General features: G+C 45.2%; 1 protein-coding gene across 3 annotated transcripts in view; it reads left to right on the top strand.

Annotated features, from left to right (window-relative positions):
- PDZRN3 (PDZ domain containing ring finger 3) overlaps positions 1–22,593 on the top strand; it is a 247,078-nt gene that overhangs the window by 218,078 nt on the left and 6,407 nt on the right. For all 3 annotated transcript variants that reach the window (XM_027121410.1, XM_027121411.1, XM_027121408.1), the window contains 4 exons: positions 1,378–1,625; positions 4,756–4,843; positions 20,349–20,447; positions 21,621–21,683. In XM_027121410.1, coding sequence (XP_026977211.1) covers positions 1,378–1,625; positions 4,756–4,843; positions 20,349–20,447; positions 21,621–21,683 — 498 coding nt within the window. The remainder of the gene's footprint in view (positions 1–1,377; positions 1,626–4,755; positions 4,844–20,348; positions 20,448–21,620; positions 21,684–22,593) is intronic.

The following is a 22,593-nucleotide window of genomic DNA, read 5'->3' as shown; positions in this document are numbered from 1 at the left end:
GGTATTCATGTTCTGCTCGGCAAAGAGAAACCGAAGTGCTCTACCTCAGGGGACAGGCCTAATCGTCAGTGTGCTTTGAAGTACACGATGCTAAGGTGGGGCATGTAGACGCCAGACTAGCAAAGGTTCGGTGTTGGTTTTGGCATTTACAAATAAATGGCATGAGTTTGTCAGTGCTGCTGTCCAGAGAAGATCTGAGAAGCCAAGGAACTTCTACAAACAGATATTCTGCAGAATATGATTCCTATACCATCATTTTATATTTGCCTTTAAGCAGTATACATACCACTTGGGGGATGGTATCAAAATATTTCAGAGCCTGATAACTGTCATGTGAGTGCAGTCATGAGACATCACCTCGCTATCGGAACGCAATGTCGTAGTCCTTTGCTGTGGGGAATGGGACGGGGAGGGTAAATAGTTGAGCTTCCATGTTGCTTGGAATAACTTCATTTTCTAGACATAACGTTCCGGCTTCTATTTCCTCTTGTGTAAGCTGTTCTAAAGACAGCCGTGTTCAGTTAGTTCGGATTCTATCGTTGGAAAGAATCCTGGATGCAGCGTCCGAAGTTCTGACCCATCAGTCACCAGCAAGGTCATCTTGCGCGGTTTATTTGTGGCTATAAGGGGAGAGGGATGCACGTACTTCTGGTCTTGCCAGCTTCCCATGACTGAGATGACGGACGTGTTAAGAGGCGTCTTCATTTAAGTCATGTGGTAGACAGTGGGCACTCGGTAAGTGTAGACATTGAGGATGCAGCAGTAGCAAAGGACTGTGTGCACAGTGGGAAACAACACAGCAGTTAAGCTAGCTGCTGTTTCCCGAACATGGGCCAAAATGTCAGGTCATTTGAGTTCCTCCTTGATACTTGCCATATCTACCTGTGACCTGTATTATCACTTACTTAATATTCTCATTGACTTTTTAAGGAAAAGCAAAGGCATTCATTTAAGAAGGAAATGTCATATCGCTTCCATAAAAGGGAAACTAATCTCACCTGACAGGAACTGGGAAAATACACACCATTAAAACAGAACAATCTAATTAATTTCCAGTTAGCTAGTATGGCCCGATAAAGGCTGTGAGCCTGAGGCTGCTCTTTTCTCTCCCAGGCAAGATGAGAAGGGACGAAATTGTGTTAAAGACACTCCAGTGGGAAGCCACGCCTTCCCCGCCGTGAGATTTATTATTTCATGCCTGATCCGCACACCTCCAAACCTACCGCCTTCCCACCAGGCATTCCTGGGGAAACGTGAAACAGAGCAGTGAAGTCCTCGGACACCCGCACGTTTTCCTTTTAGCTGCTTACACACGAAAACCGTCTTTCCGGCTTCTGCTTAATTATAATCCTCTCCCCCTCTACTGTTTTTCGACAGGTTAATGGCAAAGACTTATCCAGAGCCACTCATGACCAGGCTGTGGAAGCCTTCAAGACAGCTAAGGAGCCCATCGTGGTCCAGGTGTTGAGGCGAACGCCACGGACCAAAATGTTCACGCCTCCGTCAGAGTCACAGATGGTGGACACGGGAACCCAAACGGACATCACCTTTGAGCACATCATGGCTCTTACCAAGATGTCCTCGCCCACCCCACCTGTGCTGGATCCCTATCTCTTGCCCGAGGAGTAAGTCACATGGTGATGAATCTTCAATGTGTTAAGTGTGGTACAGAAGTACAGAGAAGTTGGTTTCTTCCCTTCCGTGTGGTGAAAACAATGAACACATCTTACAGTTTTCCCCCAAGTTGCCCACGTTTCACTTTCTTGTTTATAGAGGCAATAAATTGAATCCTGCTCAAAACCGCTCCAACATGTTAATTACTTTGTTAGAACCCCGGAGCGGAGTTACTCAAATTATATTCGAAGAACAAAATGACTTACAAATGTCATAAAAGTTGTTTCCGAATAAAATTTAATCACCGCAAATGGCAGTGGGAAGGTTTGGTAGTTCTCACTAGAGGGAATGCTGATGGTTGTTTTAAAGAGACAGCAAAGCAAGTTGTGAGTGTCAAGAGAGCCCAGGAGGTTGTGCCTTCTGCTTTCTTGGGTCTCATTTCAAACCTGGATCCATGGAGTAAATTCACACGTGCCTCATATAAGCGCTGCAGTTACCGATTAAATAACAGCTGTGATGCAGCGCATCACGTAAATTACTTTACACACGACTCTCCTCTTACCTTACTTACTGCCAGAGATATCACGTAGTTCAGAGGCTCCGAGTTGGACAAAGCCTAATCTCTAGCTGTGTAACTTGGGTAGTTGATTTCCCTGGGCCTTATTTTCCTTCTATTAAAATGGGATGATAATCATAGTACTCATCTCGTAGGATTGTTGAAGGATTAAATGAACTAATGCGTGGCAGGTTCTCAGCGTGGCACACGGTAAGCGCTGGATAAATGATAGTGGCGATCACTGGTAATTTAGTGATTGATGTAAAATATGGAGGGACAAAAATGAAGAGCAAGAAATTTTCTCAGGTGGACAAGTGGCTTAAAAGATGTCCATTTTAAGGTGGCTTTTCGGATGTGATTTTGCACATCTCTGGACAAGGTGTCCACCTCCCCTTCTTAGCCTCTCTGGTTGATGTTAGAGTCCCTCCTCCCATCTTGCTGCTGGTTCAGATCATTGCCTTGATGCCTTATTTCAAAGGGCACCTCCACCTCTCCTAGGGAGATCCTCTGAGCAATACCTGTTGGATTCCTATTAGTAACTCAGCAGCTGGAGTGAGCACACGTTTCCTGTTGTTCTACCAGATTCCAGACAGAGGCTGGCCTCTCATCCCGTGGTTCTGACGGTTAGCTGTCATCAGAACCCAGGGCTAATTCCCCAGGCATGACAAGGTGAATTGGGCGGCGGGCAGCGTGTAAAGGTAGAGGAGGGGGTGCCCGCCCGCCCCCGATCCCGTCTGACACTCAAAGTGCACTAGGCAGTATGCAGAGAACTGTCACCTCACCCATTTCTCATGACTGTCCCTTCTGTGCCACGAGGAACTGCAGACTCAGCAGTGGTACTCCGTGAAAGTTGGCAGCTGGATGGAAAGGCAGGTCTGTCCCACCTCAGCGTCCAGATCTTAACCACAATACTCCATAGCGTGCCAGTTGCTAGGAAACAACTGGATGATTCACTGACTACAGTCATTCAAATCAGTTGTTTGACGTTTTAGGCCCAAACTGCCTTTCACATTGATGAGGCCTTTAAGGCTACTCCTGACTCTCGATGTTGAACCGTCACAATGACAGGCCTTTTAGAAGCTAAACCCTTAATTCCCTCTTAAGTCTAGTTAACGTGACATGACTCTTCCCCCAAGGGGCAATTTGAGAAATGTCAGAAGAGTGCAGAGGTCAGTGCTCTCCTGCTTCTGGCTGCGAGGTCAGAGGACAGCAGGAGTGTGCATCAGGGCTGAATGGGGGAGTGGGGGTGGGGCGGGGGGGGGTTACCTTGAGGCTTGAAAGCCCAGGCCTTCCAGCAGCGTCCTCAGTACTAACAGCTCCTTAAGTGCAGGCAGCATATTTGCCTGATGGGTACAGAAAATTGAAAGCCAGCCCTCGTTTGAATGACCGCTCATGTCTGGTCTGTTGTTTCAAAACTAAGCGCCTGGGTGAGAAGACCAGAGCCCACTGATTGCCCTGTTGACCTTTGAGAACGCGGAGGTTTGGGTCCCCAGCCAACCATCAGGCTGAAGCTCTCCATCCGCACCTGACACCTTTCAGAGCCACAGCCCTGACTGAGCATGTTGTAATTCCCGCTGGCTTTGGTCCTAGAGGTTCCATTAGTGGTGTTTCCAAAGAGGTGGTGGGCTCTGTGAATTGTGCTGTACGCTTGTTAACCTAGAGAAATGCAAGTTTCCGTTCTCCTAGGCGTGTGTACGCATGTGGGTCTGCATATATACACACACGCATTATATGTGTGCCTGTATGCACGTGTTCTGCATACGTATACGTGTATACTGGGTGATGTCAAATGTATCTCCCGTTGCGAGACAATCAAAGAAGTTTGAAAAGAAACGTCCTAGATGACAGCATAGCAGTTTCTGTTTCACAGCCCTTTGAACCTATCTCAGAGGCCGGCACATGTCTTTAAGTGTTGCCTGAAGTGAAGCTTTTTTCTCCCCAGAGATAAAATCTAAGAATGAAGCCATGAGCAGTCAATAAGAGTTTGTCTCCCACCTACAGACTGAGTTAGAAATTAGTCACATTGACTCACATGACTAGTGGGCCAGGGAATGATCACTGCAAACCACGAAGCCAGTCCCTCTCTCACCGTGCATCTTTTTTTTTCTTAACAAGTTTTTTTATTGCAGTATAGTTGATTTACAATGTTGTGTTAATTTCTGCTGTACAGCAAAGTGATTCATTATGCATATATATACATTCTTTTTTATATTCTTTTCCATTATGGTTTAATCACAGGATATTGAATATAGTTCCCTGTGCTATAGAGTGTGGGACCTTGTTGTTGATCCATTCTCTGTATACTAGCTTACGTGTGCTTACCCCAATCTCCCACTCCATCCCTCGCCCTCAACCTGCATCTAAACTCCTTCTTGTGGAGGAAATGGGCTTTAGAGAAGATGGTGGAAATATTGTGAGGGAGGTCCTGACTGTGCCGGGAAACGCAACCAGAGAGAAGTGAACTGAGTGAGGACCTCAGCCTCTGAGAACAGCCCCTGTGGCACTGATGGGCCTTGTGATGGGGTGATGGGAACAGATACTTAGAACTGCAAGCAGGGCCTTAACGATCTTTCATCTTTTTTCAGGCATCCCTCAGCCCATGAATACTACGATCCAAATGACTACATTGAAGGCATCCATCAGGAGATGGAGAGAGAGGAGCTGGAGCTGGAGGTAAGAAGCACGTCCCTGGCTCGTTTCAGTAGTCGCTGTGAAGGCTAATACGTCTCTATCAGCGTGCATTGAGATTACGGATGCTCATGGAATGTCCACCTCTCGTGGATTTCTTTTAGAAGAGCCGCGTTCAGTGGGTTGAGGCCTCCCTGGAACACTGCTTTGCAAGATGAAGGGCTATTTAATAACCTTTATAGGACAACACTGCTTTTTGAGGATCATTGTGACAAAGCAGAGGTCTTTAAAAAGCTACGAAATATCTCAGGAGCTAGATTTTTGGAGTAGGGTGTCGACTTTGTAAATCTTTGATATTTCGTTAACTTTATAGCAGTGGGTTCTTTAGTTCCATCTTACTTTCTGACACCTTTGAGAATCTGATGGAAGCTATGGTCTCTCCCTGGAAAAATGCTCCCGTCTCTAAGAGTTTGCATGTGATATCTGGAGGGTCACTGAGTTCCCACAGTATCTGCCGCACGTGGCCCACTCTGCCTTACAGTTGTTTTGTTATATCTGATACACCAGAACCGCTGTTTGCTTTCTCTTTCCCTTTAACTTAACCCAACTCCTTTAAACTAAGGTCAATTTTTTTCTTTTTTGAATTGTATTTTATTTTTTTTGATACAGCAGGTTCTTATTATCTATTTCATACATATTAGTGTATATATGTCAATCCCAATCTCCCAATTCATCCCCCCACCACCATTGTCACCCCGCCCCCCCGCTTTCCCCAACTTGGTGTCCATACGTTTGTTCTCTACATCTGTGTCTCCATTTCTGCCCTGCAAACCGGTTCATCTGTACCAATTTTTTAGATTCCACGTATATGCGCTAATATACGATATTTGTTTTTCTCTTTCTGACTTACTTCACTCTGTGTGACAGTCTCTGGGTCCATCCACGTCTCTACAAATGACCCAACTGCGTTCCTTTTTAGGGCTAATATTCCACTGTATTATATACCACATCTTCTTTATCCATTCGTCTGTCGATGAGCATTTAGGTTGCTTCCTTGACCTGGCTATTGTAAATAGTGCTGCAGTGAACACTGGGGTGCATGTGTCTTTTGAATTATGGGTTTTTCTGGGTATATGCCCAGTAGTCGGATTCCCTTTTCTCCACACCCTCTCCAGCATTCGTTTGTAGATTTTCTGATGATGCCCATTCTAACCGCTGTGAGGTAATACCCCATCGTCGCTTTGATTTGCATTTCTCTGATAATTAGTAATGTTGAGCATCTTTTTATGTGCCTCTTGGCCATCTGTATGTCTTCTCTGAAGAAATGTCTATTTAGGTCTTCTGCCCATTTTTGGATTGGGTTGTAAACGAAGGAGAATTTTAAAGGAAATGCTGTATCCCTAGCTCAGTCAGAAAATCAGCATCCCTTGACATGAATAGAAGGTGTCCAATCAATACAGCGGACACGACGAGGCAGTGTTATTAAATCCTGGTGCTTGTCACTGGTACCTGCCCAGTGCTGGCTGCCTGGGGCCCGTTCTCTCCACTGCCTCCTGCTGCCTTTCTCTCTGTCTAAGGAGATGGGCTAGTATCACAGAAGTGGTAAGACTAGCCCAAACTGAGGCTTTCTTCCTAAAGGAAGTAACTTTCTCCACGTGAACTATCTGAGAGCATCTTGCTTTTAGTGGGAGGAGGCCACTCTGAAACGCCTCCCTAGAGCCTTGTTATTCAAAGTGTGGCGCAAAGACTGGGACAGCAGCATGGGGTGGGTTGTGAGAAATACAGAATCTGGGCCCTCAGACGTACAGAATCAGAATCTGCATTTTACCAAGATCCCCAGGTGTTGCGGTGCACAAGTCCCAGGGCCCTTGACCCGGAGGCCCCAGGCCCAGGCAGAGAAGCCCAGGCTTCCATTTGCCCTCGTCCTGAGTCACACGATCGAGGCTCTGTGCGTTTCCTTCATTATGGCGGGAAGCTGTACCTCCGAGCCTCGAATACCACCCACGCCATTGGGGCAGAGTGAAGTCCCGTGGACTAGAGATGACTAAGCCCCTCACGGACATTCAAGACTCTGCTCAGACTTCTTCCTGTTGTTAAACAGAAAGCACAAAGAGAGCCTACGCGCACGCTTACATTCATTTCTGCCCGCCTGCGTTTACTGAGCATCTGTTACACGGAATATCCTTTTTGGTGCTAGAAAGGCAAAATCAGCAAGTCATCACCCTGCCTGCCCTTCAGGAGGCCACAGTCCCTTTGGGTCATCAGCCATTAGCTTAGACGTGAGCTTTTCATCTAGAAAACCAAACTGTGGCCATTCTCCATCTACAGCTCCTTTGAGCATCATCACGGAGTACCATGAGTCCATACCAGGCAGGAAGGCTGCTGTTACATTTGGACTTTCGTTTAGAGCCACTTGGATGTCACCAGGTTATTTCTGTTAACTAAGGGAACCTGGTGGTTTTGGGTGAGTGGCGCGTCCCAAGTTCTGAGGTCAAGATTCAGGGAGGTTCTCTCCGTGGCCCCTCACCAGGAGGGAATCTCCAGGAGAGGACAGTGTGTATACTTCCAGGAAGGCTCTGTTGCAGAGGCGTGTCTCTGGAACGTCACCCGGTCCGTTCGAGAAGGTTAATGAACAGCAGCACGGCCAAGAGCTGGCATTCCTAAAGCAGACCCAGTTTTCTGGGGGAACGGCGTGTACCATCATCGCCGCTTCCTCGCAAGATTTCTTAGAGCCGTCAACAGTGTGTCCCTGCTAGGTCCCATCAGCCTGTTGGGTCCCCCCACCCAGGCTTGCTGTGAGTAAGGGGGCCACCCTCAGCCCACCACCGCTTCTCGTGTTAAGTTGAAGTAGATCAACATCTGCCCCTTTCGAAAAGGAACCCGTTCCGTGGATATTATATAGGAGGAAAATATATGAGTGTTTGGGGATATTATGGAAGCAAATGCACAGAGAAAAACAGATGTTCTCTCTTTTAAAGCACACAAAATGATCATATTTAGGTAAGTGTCAAATCCCTGTTATTGTGAAACTGCTTAGCGTTAAAAGGATTACACCCCAGTATACCCAAGTGTTGAGCCGCCAAATAATTACCCGTAAATTTTCAGGTACGGAACACCTGCTCTGGATCTTCCTGTAGGTAATTAAGACGGAAAAATAGACGTCTGAAGAAGGCTTTTCTTTTTCCTTCGTCTGTTGTTTTAATTTCCCAGTTGCTTCATCAGTAGCATCCTAGCCAGGCTGTGAAGCTGCCGTGACCTGTGCTGGGTCTTGATGATGTCATTTTGAAACCAGAAAGGAAAAGAAAGGTACGCTCTCACCAGGGAGACTAAAATGATCTCCAAACCTGGTTGCGTAGTGTAACGTCATAGGATCTCAAGGGAAGCGAGACCGTCCTGGAGGTAATGCAGGCTGTCCCCGCCAACCTATGCCCTTTTCTTCAGCCTTTAAGGCACAGTGCCAGGGCTCCTCCAGGGAACCTTCCCTGGTCGGCCCTACCCTCACTGAGTCAGCTTCCTCACCACCCTCCCGATTTCATCAGCGCTTGACCATTCTTTCTCTTCTGCCACCTGCAGTCAGAACCTGCCCCCTGCTCTTATTTTATCCCCCCAGATCCTGGCCCGGCTCAGTGTGGCTCATCTCCAGCAAAGCTTCCGTACGGCTCTGGCTAAAGCACCCCTCCCCCAGTAGGGCCATTTCCTACTTAGACTCCTTGTGCTCAGACAGCTCCTGGCAGGGGGTAGGCACCCAAGAAACATCTGTTGGATACAGGAATAAATGCCTTGTGACCCAATCTCACATGTCAGGACCTTGAAGCCAAGTGCGGTCTTCCTAGAGACGTCTCTACGTCCCCGACAGTGCCACGCATAGATAACGTGTGGAGATGATTTCAAGAAATATGAACAAGCAGTTCTGGATCGATAAGGTCTTAGAGTTATGCTTCAGTAACCAGTCTTCCTAGAGGTGCAAAAGCCATCGAAATTAGTCTCTGGGACGCCCTCTGATTAAAGTGGCTGTCGTTGAAACAGAAAGCTTGAATCAGCCAAGGTGGAACGGCCCCCGTACTTTACTCAATTGAGCTATCGTTTCCATTTCATCTAAAATGTCAGGCTTAGCTGTTCATTTTTATCCAGCCGTCCATCTAGACCGGTAAGCAACAGGACACCAGTGGTGGGGGAGGCGTAATCCAGCTAATGGTAATCCATTATTCATATGAGTTTGATTAATGGTCTTCTTTGCCATCTTATCTCCATCATCACAGACAGATATGTATTGATGCCCTCTGTGCTTTCCATGAGGTACTCAATTGTGGAAGGTTCTACGTCTAGCTTGGAGTGAGAATGAAATGTTGAGAATTTACTAACCACTCAATAAGCTGGAGGAACGGCAGTTGCCACCGAGCCCCAAGATATTGTCTCTGGGGATAAGATGGTAGAAGAGCCGAGAAGTTTCAGAGAAGTGAAGTGACTTTCCTAGGGCAGCCTGGCTTGCTAATGGCAGAGCCAAGTTTAATTTTCGTTTGGATCTTTAGTCTGCCTTGGAATCTCAAGCTAATTCAGTTTTATTGAGCACCTACCATGCATGGTATATGAGGCTAGACGCTGCTTTTAGTGCACAATTCAACTACTACTGCGTTACTGTAATTAATCTTCTTTATGAGCAGCCAAGGTAAAACCTAAATCTATACAGATCCCAAGACGGTATCAGCTCTTAACAGTGTTGTATTTCCAGAGCTTCTGAAAACCTCTATGGTTCACTCTTTGCTTAACTATTAGCAACCAGGCTCTTCTCTATGATGTGCAACCATCCCCTGGAAATGCAGTGACCACAACTAAGTCATAGTGGGGTTTTTTTGGTGGTGGTGTTTTTTTTTTTCCTGTCAAGAGATTAACCATGTTTAATTCTGGGTGATAAGAATATAAATAATCATTCCCTTCTTTGCACTTTTCTGAATTTAATTTTTTCTACTTTAAAATCTTCTTTTTAATTTAAAAAAAAATTTTATTTTACATTAGAGTACAGTTGATTAACAATGTTGTATTAGTTTCAGGTAGACACAGCAAAGGGATTCAGTTATACAGATACACGTGTCTATTCTTTTTCAAATTCTTTTTCCGTTTAGGTAATTACAGAATACCGAGCCAAGTTCTCTGTGCTATACAGTAGCTCCTTGTTGGTTATCTGTTTTAAACATAGCAGTGGGTACGTGTCAATCCCAGACTCCCGCTCTATCCCTCCCCCGCACCTCTTCCCCCGGTAACCGTAGTTCATTCTCTAAATCTGTGAGGCGGTTTCTGTTTTGTAAAGAAGTTCATTTGTATCATTCTTTTTAGATTCCGCATATCAGCAATATCATATGATATTTGTCTTTCTCCGTCTGACTTACATCACTTAGTATGATAATCTCCAGGTCCATCCATGTTGCTGCAAATGGCATTATTTCATTCTTTTTAATGGCTGAGTAACATTCCATTGTATATATGTACTGCACCTTCTTTATCCATTCATCTGTCGGTGGACATTTAGGTTGCTTCCATGTCTTAGCTATTGTAAACAGCCCTGCAGTGAACATTGGGGTGCATGTATCTTTTCGAACCATGTTATTCTCCGGATATATGCCCAGGAGTGGGATTGCTGGTTCATACAGTAGCTCTCTTTTTAGTTTTTTAATGAACCTCCGTACTGTTCTCCATAGTGGCTGCACCAATTTACATTCCCACCAACAGTGTAGGAGGGTTCCCTTTTCTCCACACCCTCTCCAGCATTCATTGCTCTTAGGCTTTTTGATGATGGCCATTCGGACTGGTGTGAGGTAATATCTCATTGTAGTTTTGATTGCATTTCTCTAATTAGTGACGTTGAGCAGCTTTTCATGTGCCTCTTGGCCATCTGTATGTCTCCTTTGAAGAAACGTCTATTTAGGTCTTCTGCCCATTTTTTGATTCGGTTGCTTGTTTTTTTGATATTGAGTCACATGAGCTGTTTGTAAATTTTGGAGATTAACGCCTTGTCAGTCGCATCGTTTGCAAACATTTTTTCCCATTCTGTGGGTTGTCTTTTCGTTTTGTTTATGGTTTCCTTTGATGTGCAGAAGCTTCTGAGTTTAATTAGGTCCCATTTGTTTATTTTTGGTTTTATTTCCATTACTCTAGGAGACAGATCAAAAAGGATCTTGCTGCAATTTATGGCAAAGAGTGTTCTGCCTATGTTTTCCTCTAAGAGTTTATAGTATCTGGTCTTACATTTAGGTCTTTAATCCATTTTGAGTATGGTGTTGGAGAGTGTTCTAATTCTTCTACATGTAGCGGTCCAGTTTTACCAGCACCGTTTATTGAAGAGATTGTCTTTTCTCCAGTGTATAGTCTTGCCTCCTTTGTCATATATTTATTGACCATAAATATATGGGGTTTATCTCTGGGCTTTCTGTCCTGTTCCATTGAGCTAGATTTCTGTTGTTGTGCCAGTACCATCCTGTTTTGATGACTGTAGCTTTGAAGTATAGTCTGAAGTCAGGGAGCCTGATTCCTCCAGCTCCAGTTTTCTTTCTCAAGATTGCTTTGGCTATTCAGGGTTTTTTGTGCCTCCATACAAATTTTAGGATTTTTTGTTCTAGTTCTGTGAAAAGTGCCTTTGGTAGTTTGACAAGGATTGCATTGAATCTGTAGATTGCCTTGGGTGGTATAGTCATTTTCACAATATTGATTCTTCCAATCCAAGAACATGCTCTCTCTTTCCTTCTGTGTGTCATCTTCGATTTCTTTCATCGGTGACATAGTTTTCAGTGTACAGGTCTTTTGCCTCCTTAGGTAGGTTTCTTCCTAGGTAGTTTATTCTTTTTGATGCGATGGTAAATGGGATTGTTTCTTTAATTAGTCTTTCGATCTTTCATTGTTAGTGTATAGAAACGCAACAGATGGCTGTGTATTCATTTTGTATCCTGCAATTTTACCAAACTCATTAATGAGCTCTAGTGGTTTTCTGGTGGCAACTTTAGGATTTCGTATGTATAGTATCATGTCATCTGCAAACAGTGTCAGTTTTACTTCTTCTTTTCCAATTTGGATTCCTTTTATTTCCTCTTCTTCTCTGACTGCCATGGCTAGGACTTCCAAAACTATGCTGAACAAAAGTGGTGAGAGTGGACATCCTTGTCTTGTTCCTGATCTTAGAGGAAATGCTTTCAGTTTTCCACCACTGAGAATGATGTTTGCTGTGGGTTTGTCATATACGGCCTTTATTATGTTGAGGTATGTTTCCTCTGTGTACACTTTCTGGAGAGTTTTTATCATAAGTGGGTGTTGAACTTTGTCAAAAGCTTTTTCTGCATTGCTTGAGATGATCGTGTGGTTTATATTCTTCAGTTTGTTGATGTGGTATATATCACACCGATTGATTTGTGGATATTGAAGAATCCTTGCATCCCTGGGACAAATCCCACTTGCTCATGGTGTGTGATCCTTTTAATGTTTTGGTGGATGGGGATTGCTAATATTTTGTTGAGGATTTTTGCACCTGGGTTCATCTGTGATATTGGCCTGTAATTTTCTTTTTTTGTGTGTGGTATAAGTGATGGTGGCCTCATAGAGTGGGTTTGGGAGTGTTCCTTCCTCTGCATGTTTTTGGAACAGTTTCAGAAGGGTCGCTGTTAAGTCTTCTCTAAATGTTTGAGAGACTTTGCCTCTGAAGCCATCTGGTCCTGGACTTCTGTTTGTTGGAAGATTTTTAATCACAGTTTCAATTTCACTACTTGTGTGATTAGTCTGTTCATGTTTTCTATTTCTTCCTAGTTCAGTCTTAGAAGGTTGTACCTTTCTAAGAATTTGTCCATTTTTTTCCAAGTTGTCCACTATATTGGCATGTGGTTGCTTGTAGCGGTCTCTGATGATCCTTTGTATTTCTGTGGTGGTGTCAGTTGTAACTGCTTTTTCATTTGTAATTTTATTGATCTGAGCCCTCTGTTTTTTTTCTTGATGAGTCTGGCTAGAAGTTTATCAATTTTGTTTGTCTTTTTAAAGAACCGGCTTTTAGTTTCATTGATCTTTGCTATTGTTTTCTTCATCTCTATTTCATTTATTTCTGCTCTGATCTGTATGATATCTTTCCTTCTACGAACTTTGGGTCCTGTTTGTTCTTCTTTCTCTAGTTGCTTTAGGTGTAAGCTGAGGTTGTTTATTTGAGATTCTTCTTGTTTGCTGAGGTGAGATTGTATTGCTATAAAGTACACTCTCAGAATTGCTTTTTCTGCGTTCCATAGGTTTTGGATCATTGTGCTTTCATTTTCATTTGTCTCCAGATAATTTTTGATTTCCTCTTCGATCTCTTCAGGGATCCAGTGGTTGTGGAGTAGCATATTGTTGTTTGGCCTCCACGTGTTTAGTGTTTCACAGTTTTTTTTCTTGTAGTTGATTTCTAGTCTCATAGTGTTGTCATCGGAAAAGGTGCTTGATGTGATTTCAGTTTTCTTAAATTCACTGAGGCTCGCTTTGTTGGCCCAGCATGTGATCAGTCCTGGAGAGCGTTCCATGGGCACTTGTGAAGAATGTGCATTCTGCTGCTTTTGGATGGAATGCTCTGTAAATATCAATTAAGTCCACCCGGTCTAATGTGTCATGTAAGGCCTGTGTTTCCTGATTGATTTTCTGTCTGGATGATCTGTCCATTGGTGAAAGTGGGGTGTTAAAGTCCCCCACTATGATTGTGTTACTTTCGATTTCTCCTTTTATGGCTGTTACAATTTCCCTTATATATTGAGGTGCTCCTATGTTGGGTGCATATATATAGTTACAATTGTAATATCTTCTTTTTGGATTGATCCCTTGATCGTTGTGTCGTATCCTTCTTTGTCTCTTGTAACGGTCTTTATTTTAAAGTCTATTTTGTCTGATATGAGTATTGCTACTCCAGCTTTCTTTGGATTTCCATTTGCATGGAATACCTTTTAGCATCCCCTCACTTTCAGTCTGTACCTGTCCCTCGATCTGAAGTGGGTGTCTTGTAGATAGCAATATATCCAGGTCTTGTTTTTATATCCATTCAGTGAGCCTGTGTCTTTTGGTTGGAGCACTTAATCCATTTACGTTTAAAGCAATTATCGATATGTATGTTCCTATTGCCATTTTGTTAACTGTTTTGGATTTGTTTTTGTGAGTCTTTTTTCTTCCCTTCCTCTTTCGTTCTCTTGTGATTGGATGACTAACGTTAGTGTTGTGTTTGGATTCCTTTGTCTTTTGTGTGTGTGTGTCTATTGTAGATTTTCAGTCTGCAGTTTCCATGAGGTTTTGATACAGCAGTGTATATATATACAAGATTGCTTTACGTTGCTGGTCTTTTAATTTCAAATGCATTTCCAATCTCCTGCACTTGTGCTCTCCTTTTCTCACCACTGCTGGTTTTGATATCATATTTGTGTGTGGATGATTTCCTACATTTACTGTATGTTTGCCTTTACCGAAGAGCTTTTCTATTCATAATTTTCTTGTTTCTAGTTGTAGCCTTTCCTTTTCTACCGAGAGAAGTTGCTTTAGCATTTGTTGTAAAGCTGGTCTGGTGGTGCTGAAGTCTCTTAGCTTTTGCTTGTCTGTAAAGCTTTTGATTTCTCCATCAAATCTGAATGAGAGCCTTGATGGGTAGAATATTCTTGGTTGTCGGGTCTTCCCTTTCATCACTTTAAATATATCGTGCCACTCACCTTCTGGCCTGCAGAATTTCTGCTGAGAAATCAGCTGATACCGTTATGGGAATTCCCTTGTGTGTTATTTGTTGCTTTTCCCTTGTTGCTTTGTCTTTAATTTTTGTCAGTTTGATTGCTGTGTGTCTCGGTGTTTTCCTCCTTGGGTTTATCCTGCCTGGGACTCTCTGCACTTCCTGGACTTGGGTGACTATTTCCTTTCCCATGTGAGGGAAGTTTTCAGCTATTAATGCTTCCAGTATTTCCTCAGGTCCTTTCTCTCTCCTCCTTCCAGGACCCCTGTAATGTGAATGTCAGTGTGTTCATTGTTGTCCCAGAGGTCTCTGAGACTGTCTTCATTTCTTTTCATTCTTTTTCCTTCTGTTCCGTGGCAGTGATTTCCATCATTCTGTCTTCCAGTTCACTTATCCATTCGTCTGCATCAGTTATTATGCTGTTTGTTCCTTCTAGTGTAGTTTTCATTTCAGTTACTGTATTGTTCATCTCCGTTTGTTTGTTCTTTAGTTCTTCAAGGTCTTTGTTAAACATTTCTTGCATCTTCTTGATCTGTGCCTCCATTCTTTTTCTGAGATCTTGGATCATCTGTACTATCATTACTCTAAATTCTTCTTCAGGTAGATTGCCTATCTCCACTTCACTTAGTTGTTCTTCTGGGGTTTAACCTTGTTCCTTCATATGGGACATATTCCTGTGCCATGTCATTTTGTCTAACTTTCTGTGATTGCGGTTTCCATTCCAGGCTGCAGGGTTGTAGTTTTTCTTGCTTCTGCTGTCTGCCCCCTGGGGGAGGAGGCTGTCTGAGAGGCTTGTGCAGGCTTCCCAGTGGGAGGCAGTGGTTCCTGCCCACTGGTGCGTGGAACCGGGTCTTGTCCTTCTGGCGGGTAGCTATGGCCATGCCAAGGGGCGTGCCTAGAGGGCTGTAGGCTCAGGAAGACTTTATGCAGGCTGTCTGCTGATGGGTGGGGCTGTGTTCCTGCCCTGCTGCTTGTTTAGCCTGAGGCATCGCAGCACTGGAGCCTGCAGGCTGTTGGGTAGGGCCAGGACTTGGTAAGAAAATGGCAGCCTCCAGGAGGGCTCAAGCCAATAAGTACTCCTCAGAACTGCCGCCACCAGTGTCTTTGTACCCTCAGTGAGCCACAACCAATGGCCGTCTCTGCAGGAGACCCTCCAATACTAGCAGGTAGGTCTTGCCCAGAGTCTCATGAAGTCACTGCTTTTTTCCCTGGCTCCTAGTTCGCACAGGACCCTGTGTGTGCCCTCCAAGAGTGGACTTACCGTTTCCTACTGTCCTGTGGAATTCCTGCAGTCAAACCCTGCCAGACTCTCTGAGGGCTCCTTCCTCTTGTAACCAGACCCCCAGGCTGAGGAGCCTGACGTAGGACTCAGAATTTTCACTCCTGTGGGAGAACTTCTGTGGTGTAATTATTTTCCTGCTTGTGAGTCGCCCCCCACCCCCGGTGGGTATGGGATTTGATTTTATAGCAGTTGCACCCCCTCCTACCATCTTGTGGCTTCTTTGTCTTTGGATGTAGCATATCTTTTTTTGGCAGTTTCCAGGGGTTTTTTGGTCCATGGTTGTTGAGCAGTTAGTTGTGATTTGGTTGTTTTTTGTAGGAAGCCGTGAGCTGACATCCTTCTACTCCACAGTCTTGTCTCTGTCCTCATGTGGGTTGTAAGTGACACTTTTCCAACTTCTGTTTAGAGTTCCCAAGAAGATCCAGGTGACAAAAGGAAATACTATAGCCCATGCTATCTTAACATCATTGTCAAGTACATACCTAGAGTAAACCCCAGAGTAATACCCTGTGCTTGGTTTGTTTGCTTGTTTTATAAATTTATTTATTTATTTATTTTTGGCTGCGTTGGGTCTTTGTTGCTGCGCACGGGCTTTCTCTAGTTGCCGCGAGCAGAGGCTGCTCTTCATGGCAGTGCACGGGCTTCTCATCGCGGTGGCTTCTCGTTGCGGAGCATGGGCTCTAGGAGCGCGGGCTTCAGTGGTTGTGGCTCACGGGCTCGGTGGTTGTGGCTCGCGGACTCTAGAGCACAGGCTCAGTAGTTGTGGCGCACAGGCTTAGTTGCTCCGCGGCATGCGGGATCTTCCCAGACCAGGGCTTGAACCCGTGTCCCGTGCATTGGCAGGCGCATTCTTAACCACTGCGCCACCAGGGAAGTTCCCCTGTGCTTTATTATTACCGAAAATGTGCTTTACCGGCATCTGTTTATCCAGTACCACACATCCTTCTTAGAACCAGACCACTTCCAAGATAGATAGAAAGCGGCTCCTAAAGGACCGCTCTTAAGGTAGCATTGCGCTCCCCTTCTTGAGTCTGGTTTAAAGGCTCGAGTGCTAAAGTTGTGCTTGGCAGCCAGCTGGAATTGGGGTGGCGCGTGGGGCTTGGACATCCTCAGGCGAGTGTTTCGGATTGGAGTTGGCTCCTCCCATGCGCTGCCCTGACACACAGCATATGCCTCCGGCCGCAGCCAGGCCTGGGCTTCTCCTCCGCAGCAAGGACGGAAATTGGCCTTTGCAGTTTTTAAGTCAAGTCTATCCAAAGTGAGAATGTGAGTGTCCCCATGACAGCCTGTCCTGGGAAATTTTGCAGTGGGATTTAAAGGCTCAGGGCAGTGCTGGGCCGTATATCATTCTGCTAGAGTGAGGAAGCCTTGTTTTCAGAATATCAGTGACTGCAAACAGACCTGGTAATCAGAACGTCTTCTCTACCGGGCAGAAATGTCATCTTCACCAACACGTGTTGGATGTAACGTAAGTCCAAACAGCATTTATGGGGAATCTATGACTAATTTTCGAACCACATATGGGGTTAACGGCAGCATATAAAAAGGGTTTAAGTAAGGAAGAGCGTAGGATACTGTTCTTGATTAATTATCAGTGATTCAGGTGAAAATACTTTAAAGCAACAAATGTTTTAGGATCTCTTCCATGCCAACCTGCTGTTTTGTTCTAAGAAAGTTGTCTCTTGTTGTAATAGTAGTTCTTCCAATTTCTGTCAATCAAAATATTGACAAAAGATAGAGTAGGAGTGCTTTTCAAGTTAGGTTTTGATCAAAATCCTATTGATTGTAGATAGCAGACTGCACAGAGTTTGGGGACTAGGCCAAATGCATGAAATCTTTTTTTACGTGTCGGACCTTCATCTGTCACATTCCCTATGAGTCTTCCTTTTTCCTACTTGAATACTCCTAGTACGTCATGCTGTTTTTTTCCCCAAGACATCAGTTCCAGACTTTTCACTTTCCCGAGTTCTTAAATGGAGCCCTCAATCCTACACGTGTATTACAGAGTCATGCTTCTCAGACTCTCGGCGGTCAAAGACCGGGGGGACCAGGTTAGCCAGTTGGTTTAATTTTTAACATGTCACTGACCAATACGTGATTCTGCCAGGAGTGACTCCATAGCGCACCCCTTGCCACTTCAGCTCAATAGTACCTGACGCAGTCTTACACCGTGGTCAGGGAGACAAGTCTGCTAATCCTATCCTTGGCTATCATGACAGCGTCCAAGTGCTATAAAATTTCTAAACACTGCCCTCATTTTCCACACCTACCTCGCCGTGACCTTGAAGCAAACTTTGAGTCATAGTAGAGTGAAGCCCAGTGGAGCTCTGGTATCTTTTGACCTTTCTTAAGAGCTGTTCACCTTGGTGGCCAATCATTCAGTGAAAACTATAACCTGTGGTATCACTGTTATTCTGGGAAAGGTCATATCACAGTGTTTATTATCTTTCTAAGTTTTCTTCTTTCAGCCTCTCCAGTTACCCTTCTCTCTGCTTTGGTTGCACGTGAACTTGTTCCAGAACCGGCTGGCTTCCACCTTGAAGCCAGGGCTCTGTGGCAGCAGTGGGGCTGCAGCGGTGCACGTAGAGCCAAACGAGTAATCAGGAAATTCCACGGATTTACGCTGCCTCTTAGGAAGCGCCGAAACGGAGAAGGGCTTCCCTTTTGCCTGTACCCAGATGAGGTGTAACCTGAGACAGAGACTTGGGCATGCGTTTGAAACATGAGGATGCTGTGGGCCTGGTGTATTTGCGGTATGCAACCGCGTTATTCCAAAGTACCTGGAAAGTTATGCGCCCTCGTGGTTAAACTCGTGCTGCCTCTTTGATCGCTTAGTCTTTTTCTCAAAACAACGAGAAACGAAATTTCCATCCAACTCCACTAAATGATCAGAAATTAACGGGATTTCAGTTAAGGGAAACGTGCCAGGTTGCTAAAGCTATAATGAGGAAGTCATTGAATTAATTCACATGTCAATATTCAGAAAATAAAATGATCTCATTGGGGGGCACGAGAAATACACGCACTCGGCTGCTGCAGACCACGGCTGTGACTTCCGGCAAGAAGCTGCCTGCACGTATCGTACTGCGGTTTTCCGGGGACTGTCTCTGGGCCCGTCACTGTGCTGAGAGCTCGGCAGTCTCGTCTCAGTGACTCTTCACCCTGTCCAAGCGGCAGGGTGACATGCGCCAGTGAGGAGGCAGGCTCAGATATAGTAACGAGCCCATGAAACCCCGTGATGAAGCTGCTTGAAAAAGCTAGAGTTGGGATCTGCACACAGGTCTTTCAGCCTCAGCTCTTCAGCACCACACTATACTCTACACATCAGCCGGAAAGCCTGCTCAAAGTATCAAGCAGATCGTGGCAGTCTTCACTTTAAAAGTTTTCCAAGGCTTCCCGTGATGCTGAAATCAAATCTGAGCTCCCCGACGCTGGCCCGTTGGCCCCACTGCCTGGCTATGCTCAGCCGGCCTCGCTCTTCCTCGTTCACAGGGCTTCAGCCCTCCTGGCCCCAGGGCCTTTGCACCTCCTGTTCTTCTGTCTCGAAAGTATCCATGGTATTGGGCACCCAGGGGAGGGTTCCGTAAGTATCTGCTATGGAACTGTGTTGAGCTTTGACCACAAAAACAACTGTGCCCTCACCAAGAAGAGCCGGGAGAGAGAAGATATTTCCAGAGACCGACCCCATCTCAGAGCTCCAGCTGGTTGGCAAGCAGCTCACACTAAACACCAGACCGGGGCCTCTGCCTGAGAACTTATCATCGGGCAGCCCTTGGCCCTTCGTGCTGCCGCGTCTTGTGTGGGTGGTTGGCAGGATGGGCGGAAAGGGAGACTTGGCCCGCGAACGCTTTCAGAGAAGCACGCCACTTCCTCCAGGGGTCCAACAGTTTTCAAAGTTCTGACTTCATTCCAAAGTGCAGGTTAATTGGCAAATACAGTGGCGTTCCCTGTGCCCTTGTGTCTCGCGTTTGGGCTCGCTTTGCTTTTACTTAATTTGCTGTAATAGCGGCGAGCGGCGGAAACTAATTTCTCGACTGTAAATATCACAGCTGTTGGGGAAAGCATTAATTGCGTGCTGTCACGTTACCCTCCTTCCTTGGATCAATTTATGTGTAGTCTGTTTGCAAGTTCTGTTACTGTGCGTATTAACAGAACACAACGGGAAATAATCTCACCACACACATTGGAGGCATTTGTACTGAAATGGCTGGATGGGTTGGGGTTTGGAAATATTCTTGTTTGTGGCAGACATTGAAAGAATGCTTTTTCAAAGCCCGACCCCAGAAGTCTTGACGCTGAGTGAAATATGGGTAATTTTTCTTCGGGGGGATCAATACAATAACTATTTTCAAAATGACTTTATATTGACTGAAAGGTCAGAAATGCCCTGGGCATTGATCCCATGCCCGTAATCACTTTTTTGTTTAGTAAGTTAACCACTCTGCCCACATCCAATGCGAAGAAATCCAGTTCATCATTTAAACGAAATGTTTTTTAAAGCATTGGACGTCCTCCCAGCCCTCACTGCCTGCCGGGGTCTCACAGGGAAATGCCCTTTCTTTGTCTAGGAAGTGGATCTCTACAGAATGAACAGCCAGGACAAGCTGGGCCTCACAGTATGCTACCGGACGGACGACGAAGATGACATTGGGATCTATATAAGCGAGGTATCGGGGCTGATATTTTATAACTGTCGTAGCAAGAGCAAGAGAGTTGGTCTCTTTTTTGCCTTTTATGTGTCAACCAACCTTAACTCCGGCTCACGGAGATGTCTGTGGAAAGACGCAGACAGATTTCTTCGTCCTCTTTATCACGCTCCATGGAGTGACGTCTTTACATAGGGGTTAAGTCCTAATGTTGGCACATAAGACAAAACTACCCTTCAGAAGCCCGCAAGTCGGCCATAACATGGAGCCGTGTACATGGCTTCATGTGTTCAACCCCGAGGGAAGAGCAGATTCACTTTTCCCTTCTCGTGTTCATTGAATGGGATGGGGGAGGGCATCACTTACACTTTTTAAAGTATTTCTGTGTCTGTTTCTCTTTTTTCTTTGCTTTTGGTGCGGTGTGTACTGTTGAATTCACGTAAGTTCAGTGCAATTTCAAAGTACATAGACGGAACCTATCTTTATCTTCCCAGAGGAGACAATGCAAAGCAACTGATTTCAGGATGGATACCTTACCACGCACTGCCCTCTTTGCAAGCACAGAAACCCCATTTTGTCAGGAAATACAATCCATCCCCATGGGATGAATCAAGGGATGTGTCTGCTAGGCTTAATAATTATCCCTTGGGGTATACTTCGCCCACCAAGCTTAAGTTGGCCCATCATGACTGCATTTCGGGGGTGTCTCTCCCAAACTCAATCCCACTTGTCTCAGTTATATTTCATTTTTAAAGTTACTTTCCAAACTTCAATATACCCATTTGGTAAAATAATTAAGTTGCTTTAATTATTTTCAAGGTTGCTAGCCCACATGATGAAGGGTACCCTTGAACCTGTTCTCCAGCACACTTTTGCTTTTCATTCCTGTGCGTGCAACAGGAGTCAGCTGTGCCTCTTCATCCCCTCAGGTCACGAGGGTCTGTGCACACTGCTGTGTAGCAGGGTTGCCGTGCAAGGATCCCGGAACACAGCCTGCAAAGGGCTTGGAAACAGATCAGTCCCTGTTCGTCTCCCTCTGCATGACCCTAAGTCTTGTTTATTTCGGCGCAAAACGAAAACAGAGGGACCGAGCACGACCATGTGTTAGAGGCAGACTTTGGAAAGCGCCGTTGTTTATTTTCGTGCGTGTTTAAGTTACCCCCTCGGTGCTGAGATGTCTGCTGTGTGTTTCAGATCGACCCTAACAGCATCGCGGCCAAGGATGGGCGCATCCGAGAAGGAGACCGCATCATCCAGGTAGGTCAGCTTCCTGTTTATCACTAAAGAGCAAACTGGTTCTCATTAATAGCTTTGGGGTGGAAATGCAGAAGTTAACAAACAGGGGGTCGCAAATATCGGGTGTGTGGTGAGGCCAGAGAAGGTGATGGCTGAAGTACAAGCTATGGAAAATACCTGGCAACAGGGTGTGGTGAGGCGTGAGACAAACTGGAGAGGATGCCTGCCCCACCTAAGCAGGAAGGCTGCCCCAGCGCTTTGCAGCATATGAGCCAGCTCATCTCCTTTCCTTGCCCTTCTCTTTGGGCCACAGACAACACGTCAGTGGGCCAGGTCAGGCCCACAGTTCTTGTGAAACAAAATAATGCTCATTTGAGCTTTCTCGGATGGATTAATTTTGGACCGAACATTTCAAGTTTGAGCCGTCTTTTAAACTCCATGACTCAGCATTTAACTAGTATATGCCATGGCTTTTAAGAGTAGTTTCTTGGGCTTCCCTGGTGGCGCAGTGGTTGAGAGTCCGCCTGCCGATGCAGGGGACACGGGTTCGTGCCCCGGTCCGGGAAGATCCCACATCCCACATGCCACGGAGCGGCTGGGCCCGTGAGCCATGGCCGCTGAGCCTGCGCATCCGGAGCCTGTGCTCCCCACCGCGCGAGAGGCCACAAAAGAGAGAGGCCCGCACACCGCAAAAAAAAAAAAAAAAAAAAGAGTAGTTTCTTTATCTGTAAAGGATACCTGTTGCTCTTTCGAGTCAAACTGAGACCCGTCTTTTTTTCCCTTTAATTGTCTTTTAATTTAAGCTTTAATTATTTTTTTTTAACAAATAACATTTTTTATTGAAGTACAGTTGATTTACAATGTTGCGTTAGTTACAGCTGTAAAGTGACTCAGTTATACATGTGTATACGTTCTGTTATTTTCCATTAAG

The sequence above is a fragment of the Aethalodelphis obliquidens genome, unplaced genomic scaffold (genome assembly GCF_003676395.1).
Source record: "Aethalodelphis obliquidens isolate GAN/ISIS:26980383/991018 unplaced genomic scaffold, ASM367639v1 scaffold22, whole genome shotgun sequence".
Taxonomy (NCBI): domain Eukaryota; kingdom Metazoa; phylum Chordata; class Mammalia; order Artiodactyla; family Delphinidae; genus Aethalodelphis; species Aethalodelphis obliquidens.
The sequence above is the reverse complement of the archived record's forward strand: the minus strand, read 5'-3'. Positions and strand labels throughout refer to the sequence as shown.